This window comes from Vanellus vanellus (assembly GCF_965231255.1).
Source record: "Vanellus vanellus genome assembly, chromosome: 7".
Lineage (NCBI taxonomy): Eukaryota > Metazoa > Chordata > Aves > Charadriiformes > Charadriidae > Vanellus > Vanellus vanellus.
The window spans coordinates 26,821,009-26,844,616 of NC_138912.1; the positions used below are offsets into that span (position 1 = coordinate 26,821,009).

The 23,608-nt window shown below is 39.4% G+C and overlaps 1 protein-coding gene across 1 annotated transcript in view; it reads right to left on the reverse strand.

Annotated features, from left to right (window-relative positions):
* Positions 1-14,654: 14,654 nt before the first annotated feature.
* The window catches only part of DLG5 (discs large MAGUK scaffold protein 5), a gene marked incomplete at its 5' end in the record, with an annotated part of 112,583 nt that continues 103,629 nt past the window's right edge, over positions 14,655-23,608 (reverse strand). The window contains 6 exons of the mRNA XM_082486627.1: positions 14,655-16,515; positions 18,955-19,064; positions 20,878-20,987; positions 21,780-21,907; positions 22,101-22,244; positions 22,965-23,161. Coding sequence (XP_082342753.1) covers positions 16,412-16,515; positions 18,955-19,064; positions 20,878-20,987; positions 21,780-21,907; positions 22,101-22,244; positions 22,965-23,161 — 793 coding nt within the window. The 3' untranslated portion in view covers positions 14,655-16,411. The remainder of the gene's footprint in view (positions 16,516-18,954; positions 19,065-20,877; positions 20,988-21,779; positions 21,908-22,100; positions 22,245-22,964; positions 23,162-23,608) is intronic.

Sequence of the window (23,608 nt, forward strand, 5' to 3'; positions counted from 1 at the left end):
GGCTGCTTCTCTCATGTCACTTTGCCCTTGAGACTCAGCTGGGTGCTGGGAAGCACCAAACATTCTGTGACCAACAAGTAACACTATATTTTGTGTCTCTGTTTCGGCAGCTCCAGACCACCTCCTTTCAGCAGCTGGACATGCTATCTAAAAGTTGTTGCATTAACACTTTCTTCCGGGTACAGCAGTTGTATACATTTTCCTATTCGGGCTGCACAGGGGCCACAAGTGAGATCACAGCCTCTTTCTACAAGCTGTTATACAAAATTATAGATCAAAAGCTACAGCCTCAAGTCAACAAGCCTGGCAAGGAAATTTAAGTGGTATTATTCTTCACCCAAGTGAGGCAGAGGAGGATGATTCCTCTGCGGTAAGTCTACCTAGTCTAGATGGCCCACGCAGAAAATGCACTAAAGAAGATAAAGATATATGCAACCTGGGGTAAAGTTTCTCAAGTTGTGCTAGATTTATGCCAGTTCAAGGATGTTATGACTGTAATATTTTCCTCTTTTCCCTTCAAGTCTGTTGAGGTTTTCATGGGATATCTAATGTCAAACCTGACTGACTCACCTCGGATTATAAAAGAAAGTCATCATTTCCCAGAAATGGGAGACAATTTTTTGAGTCCCCACCCAGTAGCTTTCATCGTCAGTGCCTTCCTTTTTTCTGCATCTTCTAACACCACGGTACATTGAATGCAGCCTTGGCTGTGAACAGAAATGTATCAGCTATAGAGAGGGAACAGCAGTCTGTAAGCTACTATCCTTCCTCCTTCTAGTCATGATACACATCAAGAACTTCAAAAAGGATGAAAGAAAAGTAACTATTTCAAAACCACATGGCGGATAGGAGAATCTCCCATTGTATACGTGTATCTACAGCTACAGGTGAGCATTTCTCTGGCAGCATATACCTGACACCCCTCACGATCTTCATCCTAAGCTAGTGTTGCTTCCGATGTACTTGTTCATGTAAGTCTCAGTACATTCACAGAATCTCACTTAGTTAAAATAGAAAGGCAGCTACTATGCCAAAAGGAGATGTTCTGAACCGCTCTCAGCTGGGAGTCTGATTTTATGCAGCTTACAGAAAGGCTTCTGAAAAGCAGCACATTAGCGCAAAACACAAATGGTAACTGAACAGGATACAATGAGACTGTTCTCACAAATGTCTCATCAATAAACATCATAAAGGACTTGCGTCAAGAAATAGTACTCCATCTACCAGTATACGCAAACCATAGTAAATAATGAAAACATAAATAGGAGAGCAATAAGGAAGGCAGGCAGGCAGTACAAATGATGTAACTGAAACACAAATAAAGCAGCAAGGTTACTGGTGAAAACAGAGGGTATTTTCTATAAGGGAAATTGTGTGTATCTCTCTGCTAGAAGTGAGATGACTACTGGGGTGAAGAGTAAAGTGCACGGATTCATTCTTTTATCGACATGCTGGACTTAAGAGACCCGAATCCTTTGTGTTTGCAAAGAGTCACTCGGGAAAAATCATTTGAATTTATTTCTAATTGAAGTACTTGCACATCTCGCATTGCAATGCGAATGCTCTCATCAGAATTCACAGAGCTTTTGTTTCTGCAGCGTAACTCACTTCAGAATGCCTCTGCTCTTGAATGAGTGTATCCACACTGTCCTCTGTGGTTTGAGTAATCAACATGAAATTTACCTGACTAGATTAACAGTCTGAAGCACCTCCATACAGACAGACAGTAAATGAGAAGGGGAAAAGAGATGCACCAATGGTGAAGAAAAAAGAAAGACAAGACTATAAGGCTCTTTTTGTCTTGTGCTGCAGGCAAGGCGTCTCTAAAGGTATCGGGTAAGTGCAAATGCAGTCTTAAATTCAGCCGGCAAATGCACAAACCACATTTGCACAGAAAATGAATAAGTTAGCGTTCACATGGAAAAGGTATTAAGAAATTAAGTTACAGATAAAAATTGGAATCTACTTATTCTTGAGTTCTTAAAGCACACGTGTTTTCTTTAATTAGAAGCAAGCATCCACAGAAGAAATGCAACCTTGTAACTTTTAATAGTTGAAGCATAAGCATAATCAGTTGTGATGGAAACTCCAGATTACACGCTCTCATCTCTTGACCTTGGAGTCACCAGGTTCCTCTCTAGCTGTAATTAATATCCTTGTAGTAGGGGGGCAATGACTTTGTCGGGAATGTCAGTAAATACAGGCGCTCTAACATCCTTCGTATTGTCACATGTGCCACAGGTCGAGTGCGTGTTTCAGGCTGCTGCGCACCAGCAGCTGGCACTTACTTTTGAGACTTGCAGGACCGGCCACAGACGTTCAAGGGGGTGCACACCCCATTTTCAAGCACAGAGAGGAGAGCACTGGACAGTTGACCCTATAGTGACCTGCATAGTGTCGTGCAGCTCCCAGTCTTGGACATCCTTCCATCATTAATGAAAGGGGTGGGATAATGCTACGTAGTACTTATTGGAAATCAAGGCTGTAATTTCACTGCATTTCAGCTCTCCTGTATGTAAAACTGGAGCTACTAAGAGGCTGCATAACAAAGGCTGGTCTTCTAGAACCAGAACCGACTCCATTAACAAGGTTAGCACTCATGTGCTCCACACCTTTTCACAGTATCACAGTATGCTAGGGATTGGAAGGGACCTCAAAAGATCATCTAGTCCAATCCCCCTGTCGGAGCAGGAACACCTAGACGAGGTTGCACAGGAAGGTGTCCAGGCGAGTTTTGAATGTCTCCAGAGAAGGAGACTCCACAACCTCCCTGGGCAGCCTGTTCCAGTGCTCTGTCACCCTCACTGAGAAGAAGTTTCTTCTCAAATTTAAGTGGAACCTCTTGTGTTCCAGCTTGAATCCATTACCCCTTGTCCTATCACTGGTCACCACTGAGAAGAGCCTGGCTCCATCCTCATGACATTCCCCCTTTATATATTTATAAACGCTAATAAGATCACCCCTCAGTCTCCTCTTCTCCAAACTAAAGAGACCCAGCTCCCTCAGTCTTTCCTCATAAGGGAGATGCTCCACTCCCTTAATCATCTTAGTTGCCCTACGCTGGACTCTCTCCAGCAGCTCTCTGTCCTTCTTGAACTGAGGGGCCCAGAACTGGACACAATATTCCAGATGCGGTCTCACCAGGGCAGAGTAGAGGGGAAGGAGGACCTCTCTCGATCTGCTAACCGCCCCCCTTCTAATACAGCCCAGGATGCCATTGGCCTTCTTGGCCACAAGGGCACAGTGCTGGCTCATGGTCATCCTGCTGTCCACCAGGACCCCCAGGTCCCTTTCCTCTACACTGCTCTCTAACAGGTAGCTCCCCATCCTATACTGGAACCTGGGGTTGTTTCTGCCCAGATGTAGGACCCTACACTTTCCCTTGTTGTATTTCATTAAGTTATTCCCTGCCCAAATCTCCAGCCTGTCCAAGTCTCTCTGGATGGCAGCACAGCCCTCTGGCGTGTCAGCCACTCCTCCTAGCTTAGTGTCATCAGCAAACTTGCTGATAGTACACTCAATTCCCTCATCTAAATCATTAATGAATATATTGAATAATATGGGCCCCAGTACCGACCCTTGAGGCACTCCGCTGGTTACCGGCCTCCAACTGGACTCTGCCCCATTGACTACGACTCTCTGGCTTCTCTCCTTCAGCCAGTTCGCAGTCCACCTAATTATCCGGTCATCCAGTCCACACTTCCTCAGTTTAGCCATGAGGATGCTGTGGGAGACCGTGTCAAATGCTTTACTGAAGTCAAATTGCTTCCTTTGTTCTATGGGTTTCTCAAAAGGAAAAAGCAAGCAGTCTAAAAGAAAAATGTTTACATCTTGTTGGATAGGGGGATTTCTGCCCATCTCTGTCCTTCATCAGGTTAAAACTGACTGGTGACTCCTCCAGCTCTGGCTGGAGTCCATAGCAATATCCATGATGTGGACTGCCCAGCTTTGTACTTGTATAAACTCAGCTTTACCTCAAAAACAAAGAAAAAAAAAAAACAACAAACAAACCCAAGAACACCAAATTTATCTTTCATCACTCTCTGAATTAAAAAAAAAAAAAAAAAAAAAAATTATGTTTGTGCCCGTACTCCCCCATTCCTCAAAGTGGAGGATTGTCCAACTGCTAAACAATGACAAAAGGCAGCGACAAGTTTTTTTGCCTTTGAGCTGCAGGAGAAACTCTATTGCCTTCAGAGGCACTAGAGCAAGAGCTCAAAGCCCATTCTGGAAGATCAGAAGAAATGGGGACAGAATGATGTGAGGACTAAACTCAGAGAAATGTTGTGAGACACTGAAATGTTATTTCCTGGAGTAATTATTTGCCTCAGTGAGTGCGCTGAAATCAGCAACGCTAAGGCAGTCTGACACATTACACAGCATCCTGTAGCACAGTCCTCCTGTTAAGCTACATACACAGAGTAACATGCCTCTCCTTTTTATGGCATCTTTTAAAGTATTATATTAGCCTTTTATTTTTTTTTTTTTAATTCCCTCATGCTTTCCTAAAAAATTGGGGGTCTCTATTTGTCTCTCAGCTTCCTATCTGTAAAACAGAATACAGTTTCCTATCTGTAAGACATCTGTAAAAAGATGTTAAGCCGCAAAAAACGACTCTATAATCTTCTCGGATAAAACATAGGCTCTTCCAAGAGCCAAAGTCACTCAGGAGAAAATTGCCGCCTGCAATCACATCTGTTAACGAGGTGCTCTGCCTCTCACAGGTCACTTCGCTGTTGAAGGGTTTGTTTTAATTATATTGCTGTTTGAAGTAACAGCTAACCAGTCACTGACCTTCGTGCCCCATCCCCTCTCTCTATATATATAGATGTGTACAAATACAAACAGGTAAGGCACCGCTAAAACCCCAGTAATTAAAAGTTTTACAGGTCTCAAAGCAACATTAAAAAAAAATACTACTACTAATAATAATAAAGATTAGCAAAGAGGGGCTCTGGAGCCTCCAGCAGGGCGAGGGAGCGAAGGAAGAAAGGCAGCCAGCATCTCGGTCCCTTAAAAAACAGCAACCCGAACCGCCGAGAGCAAGCGGCCAGCAGGCAGAGCTGGCCCGCAGCCACGCTCCCGCGCACGCCGGGGCAAGACCGTGTCTTGTGCCCTTTGATGGTAGAGGTCAGTGCTGGCAGCAGGGCACACATCACACCGAAACCTGCACACAGAGGTGTCTGTAACTTGAATAAAGAAATTTAGAAGGGAGAGGTCACGGCCCGCTGCATGGATGGCAAAAGGGAAGATTTGAAGCAAACTTCTCGTGGAGGGCTGGGACAATTCGCATGTGCTGCGTACAAGACAGCAACACATGGCAGAGGAGGCTGTTGACAAGTTAATGACTGTATTGCTTACATTGGTGCCTAAACAAAAGAAAGATGCAAATCTGTGGTTTCTTTCGAGTAAGAGAAAGTTCCGTACGTCGAACTTTGGAAGCTGGAACCTAAAAATGTGCATCTGTCAGTGGGGAAAAAATGCTGTTATCACTGAATTCTGGACCTTTAAAATTTTAAGCTCAGAGTCACCATAATTAGACACTGGTATTTCAAATACATGTGTCTTAGAGGGCTTCCTCCACAAAGTTGGATGAATATACCTTAAAGGATTGTAGAGAGCTCTGAATAAGTCATAAAAGGAAAACGCTACTCAAGCTGTACATACGTTTCCGTAATGAGAAAGGCGTTGTATGGGTGAAGGCTTATACAACAGTGACTTGTGCTGTGACAGCCTTGTCAAACCAGCGTTTCGGTTAGTACAGTTAAAACTTCCCGGTATCGCTCCGACTACTCAAAATACTTAATATGCTTTAAATAGAACTTAACAATATGCTTCTGGCAGAAGCATTTACAGTGTGAGAGGCCTCAGTTCCTCTTGTTCCTACAGCAAGGGCTAAAGCGTTGATTTTAGTGGGACAAGGATGGAGACTTAAAAATTAAACCTTTCGTTCGCTAGTCCCCCAAACAAGAAACTTCTCCATTAGTAGTAAATTCTGAACATTTAATTTTGAGAAAGGTGGATTCAAAAGAGTTTTCAGGACTTAACATCTGACATCTTGATCTGACGCTATTGCATCTTACCCAAGTTAAAAGCAGAGGCGGTTTCAGTGAACTTCTATTATGCCTGCATCCTATAAACGCCTAAGGATTTTCCTTCCAGGGAAAAGCGCGTCAACATGTTTAACAGCCTTTGCCTCTAAAAGAAAACGGAATATAATAAAGTAACAGGTTTTGAAGGCTTGAGGAAGTCGCTTTGGTTTTACATTTAAAAAAAAATAAAATAATCAAATGGTTTCAAGAAAGAGCTTTACCTAGGATCAAAGAGCCCATGAATCCTCACGAATTTTGATACAGTTATCTTCTGGAAAAACAATTACTAATGAAGAAAAAAAACATCTGTTGCCTATAAATTAGAACTAGTTAAATGTCCATCGGAAAATATTTGACGAAACAAAAGAACTGTCTGCACCCCTCTGTGTTTAAAGCCAATTTCCTTGCTTGTGCATTCACAAATAGGTGGAAAATAACTCTCTGCACAGGCTATACACATTGAGTTACTCAGCATAAACTGTCACAAAGGCTTTCCATTTTAAGTCATACCTTTTATAAGTATGACTTGACACTGAGCCAGTCACTCCGATGCTCTCTCATGCTTTTTGCATACTTTAGAGACTAGATTATTATTGTCTCGTCTCAACTAAAGGTCTGTGGCCATACAAGGCTTCGTACGCCTTCAGCAGTTTACAGTGATTGCTACAAAATAGCCCATAATAGGTGTTTGGATTTAACACGCTAGAAGTGTTGCATTTACAGATAAGAAATATGTAATACTTTTCAATCTCTGCAGAACCACCATTATTTGAATGCCCATTGATTGTGCACTATAGACGGCAGCATATATTATTCTAAGATTCAATCACTTTGGTTTTTCATGCCATGCGTGGCAGCTGTTGATTCACAGTCATCACTAAGGCTGCAAGTTCTCACTATTGATTTTGCTAATACTTTCCGTCTTATTGAAGACATTGTCATAGAATACATATTCTTTTATTTTCTTAAACCTAAGCATGACTGCCTGGTTTGGGGTTTTGGTTATTGAAGTACTTTATCATAAAAATAAGAGAAGAATTTCCTACCAGGCTTGTGACCTTGAAGATGACAGCTTGAAACTCTGCTCTTAATTTTGCAAGGAAAAAAAATAAAAAAATAAAAAAAATCAGTGTTATATACAGCATAAAGTTACTGTAAACAAGATGTTGTAACTATAAAAATAAATAGAGTGTCAGAGATAATGTTCGATGTGTCAGTTTGCATCAAGGGATAGTTACTCAAATTTAAAAAAAACAATTTGATAAATGCAATTAATCTTCCATGTAATATTGTTTCTGCTGAAGAAATAATTTTCAATGTCCTTTTTTTCATGTTGTAGATTTTGTACTGACCATAGTAACATACTGGGAAAAGAAAGATTTAATCTCTCTCACATACCAGAAATATTGTTTTTTCTGCAATCATTACATTCTGTACTACACACACTAAAGATCCCCAAACAAAACTTTTAATGATGACCAATTCTATAGTCTAACTCCTGCTTTGAGTAGCTGGCTCGAGGCACCTTTTAAAGGGTCATTCCTTTATCAGAAATTACACAACAATTTCCTGAAAATAACGAATACCAAGAATTTGGATTAAATATAACAATAGCCTTCCTTTTGCTGAAACTTAATGCCTCATTTCAATGTTTATCAAATGAAATATTCCATTCCGATTCATTTACATTCTCCAAATATAACTTTCAGGCTCAAACCACCTTTTTAAGGCAGGTATATTAAAAATAAAACACAAGGCTAAATAGGCTAAATAATTGAAAACCAGAACATCAGGGTCGGGGTTTTTTATGTAACCCACCAGCTTCATTCAAAACAATTTAGCCATTTTTCTGTTTCACATAGAATAACAAACCATATATTGATCAGTTAGTTATCTGCAGTACCACTGATTCTCAGGAAGTGTTCTTGGTATGTGTGGAATCTGCAGAATTAGATTAAAAAAAACAAACCAACCAACAACAAAACCCAAACAAACCAACCCCACAAAACCACGCTCAGAAGGCCCGGGAATATAAACTCAAAGGGGAACCCCACATCGCATATGTTAGCTGACCTAACTTTTTATTTTTCCCCCCATTGAGGAATACGACACTTGGCCTTGGAGCGCCTATAGAACCATGAATTCACCCCATCAAGCAGGACGACTCAATGGGTTATAATGGAACAAAGCCTTATTTCATCAAAAAACACATCCACTAAGTAGGAGGGGATAACAAAAAGCCATAAAAACCAAATCATTGAAATAGATTAGGTTTACATCTGCCGTACTTGAGAGTTGTCTCTGGATTAAAAACCTCCTTTAAGAATTCAATGGAGAAATGACAAACCATCTCCGTTTTGAAGGGCAAGATAAGATTGTGGCAGAGCGAGGAACCTTCTCTAAATAGACTCTTCCTTGCTTCAATAAATTTCATCGTTCTGTGCTAGGAGAAAAAAAAAGCTCCGTTCTTCTACCAGTGCTATATTTAATGCCTGGAAAGCAGCATTTCCATTTGTTCATGTGGCAGTAAACTTTGGCTATTCGAAGTAGCTTCATTCAATCTAGAAAAGGTGTGGAGAAGAGGTAGCAGGAGTGAAGAACCTACCATTTAGGAATCTAAGAGGTAAATTTGCTCATCTTTGCAAAATGAAAGCTGGAAGTGCTCTGCATCATGAAGTATGTACACTGAGGCAGAGGACTTAAAACAGTATGTTCAGAAGAACAAGTATTAAGGTGCCACAGATGCACTAGGTCTGGACATCAGATGATTTCTAAAAATAAGGGAGTTAGATATTGAAAGTCTCATTGTCAGAGCACTGAGAGCAAGAAAGAAAATTACTTTCAAACTCTCGCTTAATTGTTTCACGGGAGTTTGAGTAGCTCTTGCTGCAGCTAAGAGAACTGAAAAGGATTTTAAGGGCCCATGACTTCCAACATCCAACACTGCTTTGTTGCTGTTCTTGTTCTTGCCATCACATTGTGTATTACAGACAGCCTACATCTTCAAATCACTGACAGCAGAAAGGGTGTAAAATAAAAAGTGGGCTTTAGTGCAAGAATGGGGCAGGAGAGAAACAAGAGAAATATGGCTACTTCTGGTGAGTTCCAGCATTTCAGAACTCTTTTTACAAATTGCCCTCTCGTAACTTCAGTAACATCCTAAGTTACAGCAAAAAAGGTTAAAATTAGAATAATGATAGTTTATTTCTAGTGAAGGTCAAGCACCCTTTGTGGGTCTCAGTAATTTGTAGTAAGTCATTTCAGCTATACTTCTGCATACCTTATCAGCGCTGTGCTATCACAGAATCAGAGCAGTGCAGAGGGAAATCCGATTTAATTCAAAGATTGCAGCCTCTGTAAGCCAGCAGAGGTCATAAAATCCTAAGGCAGGTGTGTGGACTTTCTCAAGTTGTCATCTGTTGCTTACCAAGTAGGCTCTTTTACGAATGTACTGCTGACACTGCTGGAAACATAGTAAGGCATCGCGTTCAGAAACTGCAGACGTGGAGTCCTTGCTAAAACGTTATCTGAAATTGCACGCTGCTGAATGCTGGAGTGGATCAGCCGCTGCTTTCACGAGATCAACAACAGTGAGTATAACAAGTGTCTAGAAGCAAATCAGTAATTAATACGCAACCGCATACTATGCTTTATCAAACACACAGACTTGACATAACACCCCCAAATCCTTTAGTATTAGATAACAGGGCGAGGAAGAGAGAGATTAGGTTGCATCAGCAATGGACAAAAAATATCTTTGGGAGTTTAGATGTGCAAGGAGTTGAGGAGCAGTGACACAAGTGAAGCATGAAGCAAGGAAACGGGGCAGATGAGAAGGCTGTACTTGGTGGGAGACACACCTTGAGATTTATCTACTAATGGTAGCAAGACCAGTAAAGCAAAGGGCAACTAAAGCTGAACATACCAGTACAAGAAGGGGAAGGCTTGTGATGCGTCTTTAACATAGTTCTCACATAAACTAGAAGCTCACTCCTGTTGTGAGAAAAATGTCACAGCACACTTGCCAAAATTATATGTCTGTGTATGGTTACATAGCTGAAAAGGGACAACTGACAGGAAAAACGTGATCAGAAACCCTATTTCAGCTCTGGAAGGCACAGAACTGCCGCTGTGGAGCCAGGACTGGAAGCATGATGCAAAGGCTGAAGCATTATGAAATATCCCATGGAAGAGCACAGCTGTGAATGAAGCCAGTGCAGCCCCAACACTTCCTTACCCCACGCTGGCCGGAGACAGCTCTGAATGCGTCCTGCGCGGGACAACAGAGCAGTGTCGGCATCAGCTAGGAATTCAGGTGTCTCTTGGAGTTCAAATCTTGCAGCTCTGAGGGAAACTCTGCCATGTTAAGGACAGGAGGAGGAGGGGGAGGGTATGCAATTGATTTTTACAACTTCGTTTGAATTATTCTGCAGCTGTAAAATAGTCACTCTGGCACGAAATATGCGGTACCACCCTGAAAAATGAATTCTAAATAATTGAACTGCAAATCAGAGCAGGTCTCAACAGATCACACAGTAACTACAGCTACTAAACACACATTTTTTTACTACAGTACAAGTCAGGGTATAGGAGTACTCATTTGAATGCCAGAAAGACATTTGCAGGCAGAAGCCCCGCACGGACGCACAGTTCAGCCAACCCCGGGTGTAAGTGATACACGTTTGCCATCATTGGGACCCCACCTTAAGGGTTGTTGAGCACATGCAGCTTCTATCACCGTCCCGCAATTCTGCTCCATGTGTTTGGCTTCTTCAGCAATTGCACTTACTCATCTTTGCATCACAAACCTACCTGTTACTATAACGATGCGAGCAATTGCTAGTGCTCTCAAATCATATCTTCACAGCAGAGAATCAGTTTCTATCTCTTACCTTCGGCTCTTTTGGCTGACTCCACTAGCATTATCCTCTCAAAATGCTATAACTAACAGTTATTTTCACCACGGAACTCTAAGACTTCAAGCACATTTAGACCCCTTGCATGTATTTAGATGAAGCAATGCATTTTCAGCCTTTTATTGCTTACGCTAGCCAAACATCACACAAGCTCGAAACCTAAAACCTTTGGTTTGTCACAGGTGGGCCACTAATATTGTCTTAATTAGGTTAAACAATTAGATTATTTGAGCATCTAAATGCTAACCTCGAATGCTTTTGTGGAGGAGGCAGATTTGGCAAATGAAGGACTTACGATAACTTTAATTGACTGGCATTATTGCTACCGAGATAAGATGAATCTGCAGCAAAACCAGACGCAAAAGTTGTGGGAAAAGGGTCACTTCCTCTGAAGATCAAAGTCACCACCTTCAAAAAGCCGACCATCCCCTGCCTTTGGAGGAAGGGCATAGGGAAGATTACATAAGAAACATCATTCACATTTGCACCAAAAACACCTTTAAAAGAAAAAAGCCACTGCAAAAAAAAAGTGAAATTTTATCAAGAAGCTTTTTTTTTCCCAAGCTGTTTAAAGTGTTTAATGCTCTGACAGACTCGTTTCCAATTTTGGAAACAACAGTGTATTGTTAAATATGTAGTATGGATGTGGATTAAGTTAAGAGTAAACTGCTGTCTTCGTTTTCTGAACTTTTAGTAGAACTTTAGGAAGATGGGAAGGACCCAAAATCCTAAGAAAGGCCAAATTGTACACTTCGGAAGTCGGGTTTGGGGGGGAGGGGGTTGTTTTGCTTTGTGTGTAAGGTTGAGGGGGGTGTGTGTGTGTTCGATTTTGGGTTGTTTGGGTTTTTATAGCCAGCAGAAATAGTATTCTAGCTGTTGGACATTCTCTTTATACTGCTAACAAGCAAAGGAAAGGGTCATAAATCAAGACACCGTATCTCTGAAAGCTTCCTCAGCCACTAGGTGTTATTTCCTTCAATACGACAGACACGGAAAATAAGACAGTGAAGACACACATTTAGCATACTGTCAATAAAACATAGCAATGACAGATAATTCACCCTAATATGAAGTGACTATGTTACATATTTCAAAGATTCTGATGACTTGACTCTTAATGATTAGATTTCTGCCAGTTTAACTTCTGCATTTTTAGAAAAAGGACTCATATCTTAAATGTGTTTAAAAAAAAAAATCAGCTGGAATGTCGCACTTTACACATGGGGGGGGAAACCCTCACTGCACCTCTTCCAGGTGCATTTTGCAGAGGAAAATTAACTACACTTACTTGAATGAGAGCTGCCAACATCAGAATACCTTTAATACACCTCTTCTCACTGTTTTTAAACTAAGTTACAAGATGAAATAAATATAAAATACAAAAAAACCTGAAACATTTTCCATACTGGAAGTCTACAAGATAACCTCCAGTACTGAAAAAGTTTTGAACTCTTTAATCACAGTACGATTTGCATGCGCCGTTTACCTCAGGAAAAGGATCCATCTAGAGAACTTATAAACAACATTCTTATAAAATTATTTATAATGTAATTAGCAACTACTCTTATGAAAGCTTGTAAGGAATTATTTGTTAAAATAGAGCTGAATAATCCCAAGTTAGGCTAGTATGTTTACACTTAAGTAACAGAATCCCCTAGTCACCTGGTTTTTGGATTCACACTAGCAACATTTGGGCTGTGCTAGCACAAGCATCTCTTTGAATACTAAGAGAGAAAGAAGTCAAATTGAATAGTTAAAAAAGTTTGCTACCAAATGTCCATCAAAACCTACTTGTTCAGTGAAGCACACCAAGACATTTTCTAAGCAAAATGATAGAGAATCAAGGCTGGGGGGGGAAAAAAAAAAAAAAAAAAAAAAAAGCCTCTCTTTAAAAGCAACCAAATTGATAAGAAACCCTTACACCCACGGACACAGCAGCCATTAATTACAACATTCCCAGGAAGAGGCCAAGCACCTTTTTTATACTGTTCAGTTTGTACTGCAGGCCTGGGACCTTTACTAGTTGTTGCACGAGACCAAAGTCAGCCTCGTTGGGTATCTGTATTATTCACAGCAGTCTCTCTTGTTTCCAAGCCAGTGCACATTGTTCCAACGTCAGTGTGTTTTAAAAGAAACTGTCCAGTGTGAAATGGAGGTGTATGGTCTTAGACATTACATGGAGCCTTAAACATAAGTCTAGAAAAGATTAAAAACACTGTACTTCAACCAGGAATACACATCCATCTGAGATGCTTCTGGGAGAGCCGTTCAAGACTGCTGAAGGCAACATTTGCATTCACTGAAAGGGATTATCATATGGCCTCCAAATTTATCAGACACTGCAAAAGGACCCTTGTCTGAGGTGAAGAGGTTGGCAGCTGTTGCAGTGTAATTCTGGATCTGGCGAATGCTTGCCCTGCAATTCAGGTCAATGCGAACAGAATGCAAAGGTTTGAAAGCGAGCAGATGCTTGTCAACGTATTAACAACAGATCACACGTATGGGCTGCAGTACCGTCAGCCATTTTATGTCAGTTTAACTATGCAGAAATAAAGTTAAAAAATGCTGATTTCTAGCTAAACTCCTTACCTGCAGCAATACATGCTACGTAGTGGCTTATGAACATCAGGGTGAAGTTTTCAGGCTTTTGTTGTCTAGATATATTAAACTATTTAACATACCCACAGAACTACATTCTTTAACACCTGGACAAAGTTACTCTTTTCGGAACAATGACCAAATCTAGCTCCAGTATGTAGTATTATAAAATAAAATGGTGTATCAGGAAACTCTTGATCTGAGCTAGAGGAATATTTCTAGTGTTTAATTCAGACTTCAATTTTACTTACTTGTGATCAGAAGGTATGCTAGGTACAGCTGTTACTGACCTGCCAGAACCTGCCTATTTGCATTTTCTTTGTCCTCTGTTAGAAAATGGCACCATGGTTTGTTGTTTGTGGTTTGTTTCCCCCCCCCCCAAGAAAAGCAGATAAGGTGCAAGTCCTGCCTTATGACCGAAGGCTATCACTAGGTATGCGGATTACAAGACTGAGCATCCATCAGTCCAGTTCATGCTGAAGTTGAGTAGCTGGCATCTGAGAATAAAGCAACTGATGAAGCAGAAAAGTCAATACACAATAATTACCTTCCCTAAGCTTTCAGATTACTTAATGAACAAATGACACCAGCCTGTCTGAAGCGCCAAAACTGAGGCACAGAATGCTACAGTGTGCCTTTAAGATAATGATTCACATTTTTGCCTATTAGGTTTTCCCTGGTTTCCACTAACACCCTCTTGAAAACAACAGCGATAGACTCGTTCTCCCATTAAAGCCTCCATCCAATCAATTGCATTTCTGCTTCAAATCCTTAACACTCTGGGTCAGAATGTTAAAAATATGTTAATACAAATCAACATCTCACTTCTTGTGTCCTTCAGTTTTTGAAGGTCTTTGGTATTTAACACATGTAAGGCTGGACAAAACCATAGAACTGAAACTTGCTCCTCTCAGGCTGGGCACTCGAACCTATAGGCACCAATTTTGGTCAGAAAATAAAACCTTACACGAGGTCTCAGCTAAATAGAGTCAAGGAAAACATTAGCTATAGGCACCTTTTACACACAAGTCAAGTTATAGAAATTGACCTTTATTTAGTAATCAGTTTCTTTAACTTTTTTTTTTTTTTGATACAAAGTGACATTTTCATTTTAGTACAGAAAATCCATGTCAGAACAGTACCTGTCTGTTTCAGTTGTACCACTGGAGTCTACTCTGACCTCAAACTTTAAAAAAACAAACAAACAAAAAAAGAGATAAACAAAAAACAACTGCTGTCCCTCACCACGAGAAGTACTTCGATTAGTAATTCATCCATACCATTTCCTATTTTTTAATTTATATATATACAGTATTATAATAGTATGGTATAATACTATATAAAATACTATATATATTTTATTTGTACTATAGTTCAAAATACTCTCTTTATATAGTATATAACTATATAAATACCATATAAAGTATTTTGAACTATAAAATAGCAACTGTAAAACAGAATTTAAATTTAGGACCAGATCTTTCTTTGAAGAACTGTGCAAGAAGAATCCCTTTTTTTAATTAAAAAAGCTACAAACAGAAGCAAAACTACAGCCTGTAGCGTAAAACTAGACACCCTACATAATGAAATGTTAGGAACAGTGACCGAGAAGCAGTTCTACTCAAATGGTAGTTTAAAAACAACTAAAATACAGTACCGAAGAAACATGGCACAAGAGACAGAAGAGACAGGTACAAAACCTGTGTTAGGAACACAGAGTTAGAAGTGCAAAAAAAACAAAAAGGGAATTGATACAATGGAGTTTGGTACAATAGGTAAATAAGTACTGCAACCAAAACTAAACGACCACTTATTTTTTGACAGTGAAAACACTAACAATTTAGTACCTTTCTAAAGGCTTTTAATCAAAGCCCTAAAACTGTGGCTGCTTTTAAATAAAAACAATCTATGTGAATGCTACACACTGAAGTACAAAGCTTAAGAATTACCCTGCAAAATTGCACCGACATAAGCTTTCCGTATTTACAGTATCTAAAAGTGACAGAACACAGCATGCTAGGCCTAGCTTATGACTCTTCCCCGCCAGTACTTAATCCAGGCCCAACAACCAAAAATCATTATTTCTCAACACACGTTAAACTTGGATTGTTCAGATATATTATGACGTTTAAATATTAGGTTCATGCATTAAACAAGAAACGATATCTTTGACAGACAAGTGTTGACAGGATACAAACAGTGGTCTGCCCTGTAGAGGAGTGTACTTCCTTCTGAGCTTACTCCCAAGACGTACCGATTCAATCCCACGTTATTACCTGGTTGTCAAGTCAACACTGTGCTTAGAAACGGTCAAAATTGCAACTAAGAGTCACATTACGCATAAACCATGTGCTCATATTCAGAAATTTCACTCCGTTTTGGAGAGTCACCTCATTAAGTGAAAGGACACAGAGTTAAAAAAAAAAACAAAACAAAACAAAACAAGACGACATTCAAGTAAACAGCAACAACCAAATACTTTGAAAAAGTTTTTGTAAACTTGTCATTCTACAGGGTTTTGCAGCATTGTTAAATTCGTTACTCACGGACAAGTACACACAGGTCGCAACCCCTCGTGACAACCTGTCCTGTGTACACATACGACGTAAGAGACAAGCTCGGTGAAGTGATCTACCCCTTCCCACGTGCCTCGTCAGGTCCTTGTGTGTTCAGTGTTATCATTCCCCTTCATTAAACAGAAATCACTTACAGATATCTTTATAAAGACAGAAATGGACAGAGTCCGTTGGATAGAAAGTTAGTTGGTTATTTCTGTCCACAAAGTAGTTTCACAGCGAAATAAATCTACAGCGGGCCAGCTGGGATCCACAGGACTTTGTTTTGTTCTTGATCGACGGTTGTCATAATCTGAGTGCAAATGCTCGAAAGGGCTCCTCCCTGGACAGTGCCTGGAGAAAAAGAAACACACACCCCCCCAGATGAGACCAGAACAAACAGTTATGTCTAATCACCAAGAGCAGTCTTCTGCATTTTTCTGCAAAGTGTTTATCAACAGATCACAATTAATCTACCCGATTCAATATTTGCCAGATGCATGACTCTATTAAAACAAGAAAAAGAATAAAGAGAGCAAAGAGGTCAAGCATTCACCACACAGTTTTCTTCTGCTAGCTCTTAAAACAGCCCGGGGAAGGCACAGAACTGATGGCTATAATCAACTAAGACAACTGTTTTGTTAGAGGCTTCCTCATACTATTTTCAGAGGCATCAGGTGGCAAAGTTTACGTCTAAAGATGGTCAGAACCTGCTATAATAAACCTTCTCTGTTCAGCGTGTGGTGTTAAGAGTTTTATATTTACGTGGTAATATACATAGAGACTATAGCTGTAGCAACTAGATACTATTTACAAATATTAGAAGTAAATTATGAGGCAGTTCACAGATCGTTGAGCTAAATAAAACAGCAGCCCTTGCCACTCCAATTCTTATTGTCAACTACATTCAAGGAACAAAAGGCCAACAGCAAGCAACTCCCTGAAAATCAATTCAAAAGATACATGAACACCTTGCATTCTACCCTTGCTAAACGTAACAGTCATAAAAAGTAAAATGCCAACACTGACACAGGAGAGGAGAATGTATTAGCTTTAAGCATTAAAAAGTGAGGAACTTCATGACTTGAGAAATATGTCAGCAAAGCCTCTGGCCTCAGCTACCGCTAACACTGGAAAACCATGGAAAGTCTTATTGGGCTAAAGGTATCATTTCCATTCTTGAAAAGAGAGAATTTGATCTCATGCAAAATATTACTTGACTCTGCAGCATATACTACAGTTAACGATCTCAGGTGAGTTTGGATACAGAACGCAGTAACCAACAAGTTCTATGAAATGTGACAAATGGCAGTGAGGAAGCGATTCAGATTACACACCGTGCTCACAACTTGGTACAGGAAACAAAGTCAACTTGAAAGAGTTGACTTAGTCAAAAGATGCACTTCGTGCAATAGTCAGAGCTCAGGTCTGAAAGATTGCATCCTACAGCTTCATGAGGAAGCGACCATGTCCAACATGCCTATCTACAGGCACAACATTATCATTTCAACAAGTTTAAGTGTCGATGAAGGTTTGAACACCAGTCCTCACTGACTACCAGCATTTGGAAATGTTGATGACAGCTGGAGTCCGCTGTACTTGGCACAAACAGAGGGAGGCTCTTCTCACGGGGCATGTGAGAAGATACACATAGTACTATCTTGGACCAAGTGCTACTTTCACTATCAGGGTGAAATTAAAATGCAACAAAGGACTTAACAAGGAGCTGAAGATAACACGTCGTGATGCAATCTGGCCATGCGCATGTCAAGTTCTGTGAAGGTTTAGTATGTACCATTTGAATTAACGTTTGTATGGCTATTACATACCAGGTAAGTGATTCTGTTGAGAATGTGTAGCTTCTCTCAGGATGTGCTGAGCCAGCTCTATATTAAATACATCCCCCTTCCCTCCCCTGCACTTGGCAGGAATGCCTCAATATTTCTCTAAGAATCCCATTGCTCTGGGGATGAAAACCTGAGGGTTGGCTGAGGGGTTTTGTGTTTTGGTGTTTGTTTTGGTTTTTTTTTGGTTTTTTTTTTTTTTTTTTTTTTTACTTTGTTTGTTTTTTTTTTTTCTCTTTAACCTTTGTTGCGGTTCACATCAAGATGGCTAAAATTTTATCCCTGCTCTTTTGAATGTATGTGGAACCACATGGAAATATACTCTGAAATAAGCAGACACAGTTTTCTTGGTAAAAATACTATATTAACTGCAATCCAAGGTTCATATAGAATACTTTATGATGTTAAAAAGGCCTCTAAAGTTGAATTTAATTATTCAAAATTACAATGCATGCTCAAGAAAGCCTTGAAAATTTTTTCCTGTCTTGATTTAAAGTATGTCTCACAAATCACTCATTAATTTACACTACAGGGTTTTTTTGTTGTTGTTTGCTTTTGTTTTTTTGTTGTTGTTTTTGTTGTTGGGGTTTTTTTTTCCGTTTTTACAATTACAAAACAACTTATACTCCTTAGATGGTATAAAAATGACAACACTGTGTCAAGTTATCTTGACCATACTTCCAATACTACTGGCTTGTAATACAACATTTTTAGAATCTCTTTAGGTCATAAGATTCATAACATGCTAAAACAAAAAGCAAGGGATAGTACTTATTATCTTGAGATTTCCTCTCCCAGTAAAACACCAAAGCATGAGTTTGCCAAAAGGAAAGAGAGAATGAAAAAAAAAAAAAGTGCTTTTTGAAGGAACATAGGATCTTTTGAATTGCAGTGTAAATGGATTAAATTGCCACTGTGTTCCTAAGTTAAATGTTGATTAAATACTAACCTGTAAAGTACTTGCTATACTCTTGTTCTATTTTTTGAGCTGTCTCAAACTGTTCTTTGGAATGTTTTTGTGTAACTTTGTCCCTCAGGAAGATTGGGTCTTTTTGCTCTCTGCAAAAAAAGAAAGAAAGAAAGAAAAAAACTTGTATAAGAGAAATTTATTTTTTTTAATGGACTTGAAATGATTACCTCCAGTTGGGTGAATGTGAAAGGCTAATTAATTTGCAAGCATAATTCTGTGCATAGAGTGCCATCTACCGTGTTTCAGCAGTATCAGCACAGTCATCAGGATTATTTCAGTGCTAGCAAATTTATTTGCTATCACACCAAAACAGTATTCCTTTAAAGTCTCAGAGACTGAGAGGGGGTTGAGGGAGAAAGAATCTATATTTTCCAGTTCATGTGATTCAGATCATCATCTCATATACACTCCAGTAGTCCCTACACAAAGCTGGGCTCAAGTACCGCTATTTTAAGGACTTGAAGTATCAAGCATTGAGCAAAGAGAGCATTTCTCTGTCATCTTACATATGACACATTTTTTGAGATTACTCTTTTTCTATTATACAAGCCGATGCAAATAAAGTAAGAAAAAAATATAGAGAAATGCAAGTGGTAAAAAAAAAAAAAAAATATTTCAATTCCAATCAAGCCTTGTAACACTCTCCTCCAAATCTGACTTGGGGTCCCAAGTAGGGGATCCTGTTTAAAAGGAAGCAGAATTGATAATCAACTAGTAAGGTCATAGAGATAGGTACTGAAACAATATAAGCATAGTTTCTTATAGAATGGAGAAAAGCAGCACCATTTTATTTTATAAGTAAATAAAATCACTACTAAACTAAGCTATCACTGCTCTCTGGCATTTCAGAGAATGCCAATAGAACCTCTGATATATCAAAAAGGCTATTTGGAAAAATCTTTGGTGCTCATAACAGGCAGAGAGAATGCGCCACTGCATCTTATTCTGATGACTGCTAGAAATCCTTGCTTGTCTAGTTCAATCGCTGTCACTTTCCAAAAAGAGGAAATAGCTGTAACAGTCACTATTCAATTTCCAAAGGGGCTTAAGACACGACAGTTCCATTTATCATTCAAGGGCATAATCCTACAGTGGTAATGAAATATACCACACTGCTTTATGTCTTGCTTCTACTTGAAAGTGGTGATATTTAACCTCTTTATTTAATAGATAGTCATCAAATTTACCTACAGATCACAAATATAAGAAGTCTTCAACTTTCAAAATGAAGACAGCAGAAGCGTAAGATCTCTCAACAAAACTGTTTCTTAATACTTATGTCGGGAGATTATGTCACTCCTCGACAAATCAATCCATCCAAACGTGTGAAGGCTTACTCAGCCATTAGGGGAGGGACTGGTGTTTGTAACTCCCATGTTTTGTTCCGGGCTATATTTGAGCAGGAAATTCTCAATGACTGAAGGAGCATGGCCCGAGAAGACCACAGTATATACACTCCATGGCAAAAAGGGACTTCTGTTGCTGTTTTCACTGGAGAACGAAGGTGGGAAATCTGAGGTTACGAATCAATTGGGACTGCATCCACACACTTGGCCCCGCAGAGAAGATGAATAGCTCTTTGTCACAGTCACCACTTAATCCTCAATGGGCTTCACCCACGTCTGCCTTACAGTTTAATACAAAGGTGAGCAGGAAAGATCTGAGCGCCTCCTGGAGCACATACAGTTTAGTCTACATGGTCTGATTTTCTTTGAGAGATTCACTTAATTGTCATGCAACCAAAATGAAGTTAAGACCATCTACCTCACAGTGGTTTTTATGAGGATTAATTTCCACATTTTAAGGAGATTTTAGATGACTAGGATGAAAGAAACAATAAAGGAAACAAGCTTATTTTAAGCTAAAACAAACATGCCTGAACTATACCCCTCACAGACTTACTTGATTTGTTTAGCATTTTTGTAGCGAATAAAAATTACAATAGGGTAGATATGAACACTGTGGAGCCGTTCGATGGCATGAGGAGCGATGTCAAGCAGACAATGACAATCCTAAGATCAAATGTAAATGCAAAACACTCATTCAGTTAAAGAGCACAAGCACACATGCAAATCCCCCATTTCTTCCCCTACTTAAATCATAGCAACCCAACAGAATTTGCTAGACATTTAGCATTTTGGGGCTACTGAGCAATTTGTACCCAAAGGATTTATAACCAAAGACAGAAGATGAAAAACCGCAAGAAATCCCATTCGTAGTACCAAAAGCATGCATTGATAGAAATAAAAGTATTTGAAGAACTAATGAAATGAAAACTCCGATTGAAATATTTGCAGTACATTTTTTTCAAATTCAAATACTCCTATTCATTTTCTCTTTCAGAAGTCATAAGCAAACACAAGCATTAAAGTAATGAGACTTTCTGTGGGGTCTGACAGAAAACTATAAGCAATGTACAGAATTTAATTAACATCTGTCTCTAGGATTATTATGATGTTTATGTTCTATATGACTGCATTAAATGGAATACTCAAAAATTCTAAATCCTTGTTTGGGGAAGTAGGGGGTGGAATCTATGGAGTCGAAGAAAATAATTTCTAACTTTATTTAATAACACTGAAAAGAATATGGACATTCCTAATTTCTACAAAGATGAGCTTGCATAAAATAATCTTTAAACAGTTACATGCCAAAGTGAGATAACTTATTTGACTCAGTGGCCTGGGGAACAATTCTCTGAAGGCCTTAAAGGATGACAACGCTAACATAATTTCCACCCCCCAACATAGTTTGACTGTATATTGCAAACGGTACAAACAACTACAGCATTAAAAGTGACTCACCTTTTCTGTTATCTCTTTTATTGAAGCTACAGTTGTCACATCAAAATGTCCACTCCTCCGTTTATAGTCGATAAACAGACAATCCTTCACACCCCGTTCAATGGCTTGTTGGGAAGCTTTCATAACCTCTGTTTCATAGAACCAGAAGAGAACCGCTTTCATTACTATTCCTTAGGCATTCCTTATGGCTAACAAAACAATGTATGCAAATTCAGATTCTCGGCTTTTTTTCCATCTTTGTGCTACCATTTAGTTCACTTATATAGATGTTACTACCATGCATTCTAAGCAAGAATAAATTAGTTATATTTGCACACTTACCAAGAGGACATCTGCAAAATTTTCCCGGGGATTCTTTGACCAACATGTCTTTCACAGCATCAAGTAAAGGTCCTAGAATAAGGACAGGCCTAGGAGAGGTACAGTCCACTTTCTGTACACGCTGATATGCCAGACTTGCAGAATCTACACACAGAGAAGATTTACTTATAAAAGTATAAACTATTTTCCTGGCATTCCTCAGGTAGACAGAAGCACCCTAACAGTATGAAAACAACTCCCTTGCAAGGGATAAGGGCCTTGACAAGAATAAAAAATGCTCACTAGCCATTATCGCAATTTTCTCCACTGGATTTTTCTCTGATTGAATCTAGTGCTTCTTCCCCCTACCCTCACCCAAATTTTAAAACCAATCATTCTTATTTTTTCCTAAAACTGTAAACAAGACACCGTATTTGGTTTCTCTGGTTTGTTTTGTTAAGCTCTTCCGAGGAAGTAAGCATTGTAACCAACAAGAGTTTTGTAGAGGAATGATGAAATAGAAAGTGAAGATTTTTTGAACGGTGCCCAGGATGTCTGTCAAGACTAAGTGACCTGGACAGAAATTAAATCGTTGAAAGGAAGATCAAAACCATGCATCAAAAAGCAATCTTCCTCTGCAAATGAAACATTCATGCTAATAGATCTAGGAATCAACTACCAAAACAAATTAATTTGAAACACTCTGGCTTGTTTAATACAAAAAAAAAATTGTTATTAGAAGTAATGTACGTGGTGGGACACATGATCACCATTTGTATTCAGACCAACCAGAAAGCAACATTATTTATTGTGTCACGCAGCAGCTGCTTAAAAACTAAATAGAAGGAAAGGCAACCCCCCGCCATGTGTAACAAAGGTACTTGCCATCCAAGAAGGGAATTGAGTCTGTACTGATTGTATCAAGAGCCAGTAAATCCTTTCCATCTTTGGAACCACTTCGCTTGTGTTTATGCTTTCTTCTGAAGAATGACCTCCGTGCTGCTGCTGATAATGTCTTAGATGAGCTGTTTTCATCTTTAGTCTCAGACATGCTGTGTCTCCTGTAGAACTCCTGATCCATCCTACAATGAAACAGACTACTTGGTATTTAAGCTTATCTTTTTAAATTTTTCCAACAAACAATATCACCACGGCTTCTGGCACACACTGGAAACGCTCATCTCAAGCCTTAGCCCGAGTATCCTCATCACAGAAAATTAATCAGAAACAAATGTTAACATAAATCAAATAATAAGCATCTGAAAACCTCACACTACCCTCATTTCCTCAAGGTTCTTATATATCATCATGGTTTTGGCTGTGAGTTGACTTTCTTGCTAGCAGCTGGTATCACGCTATGTTTTGGATTTGGGATGAGAATGGTGTTGATAGCACACTGGTAGTTTTGGGTTGCTGCTAAGCAATCAAGGCCTTTACTGCTCCTCACACTGCTCTGCCATAGAATAGGCTGGAAGAGCACAAAAAGTTGGGAAGAGACACAGCCAGGACGGCTGACCCCAACTGACCAA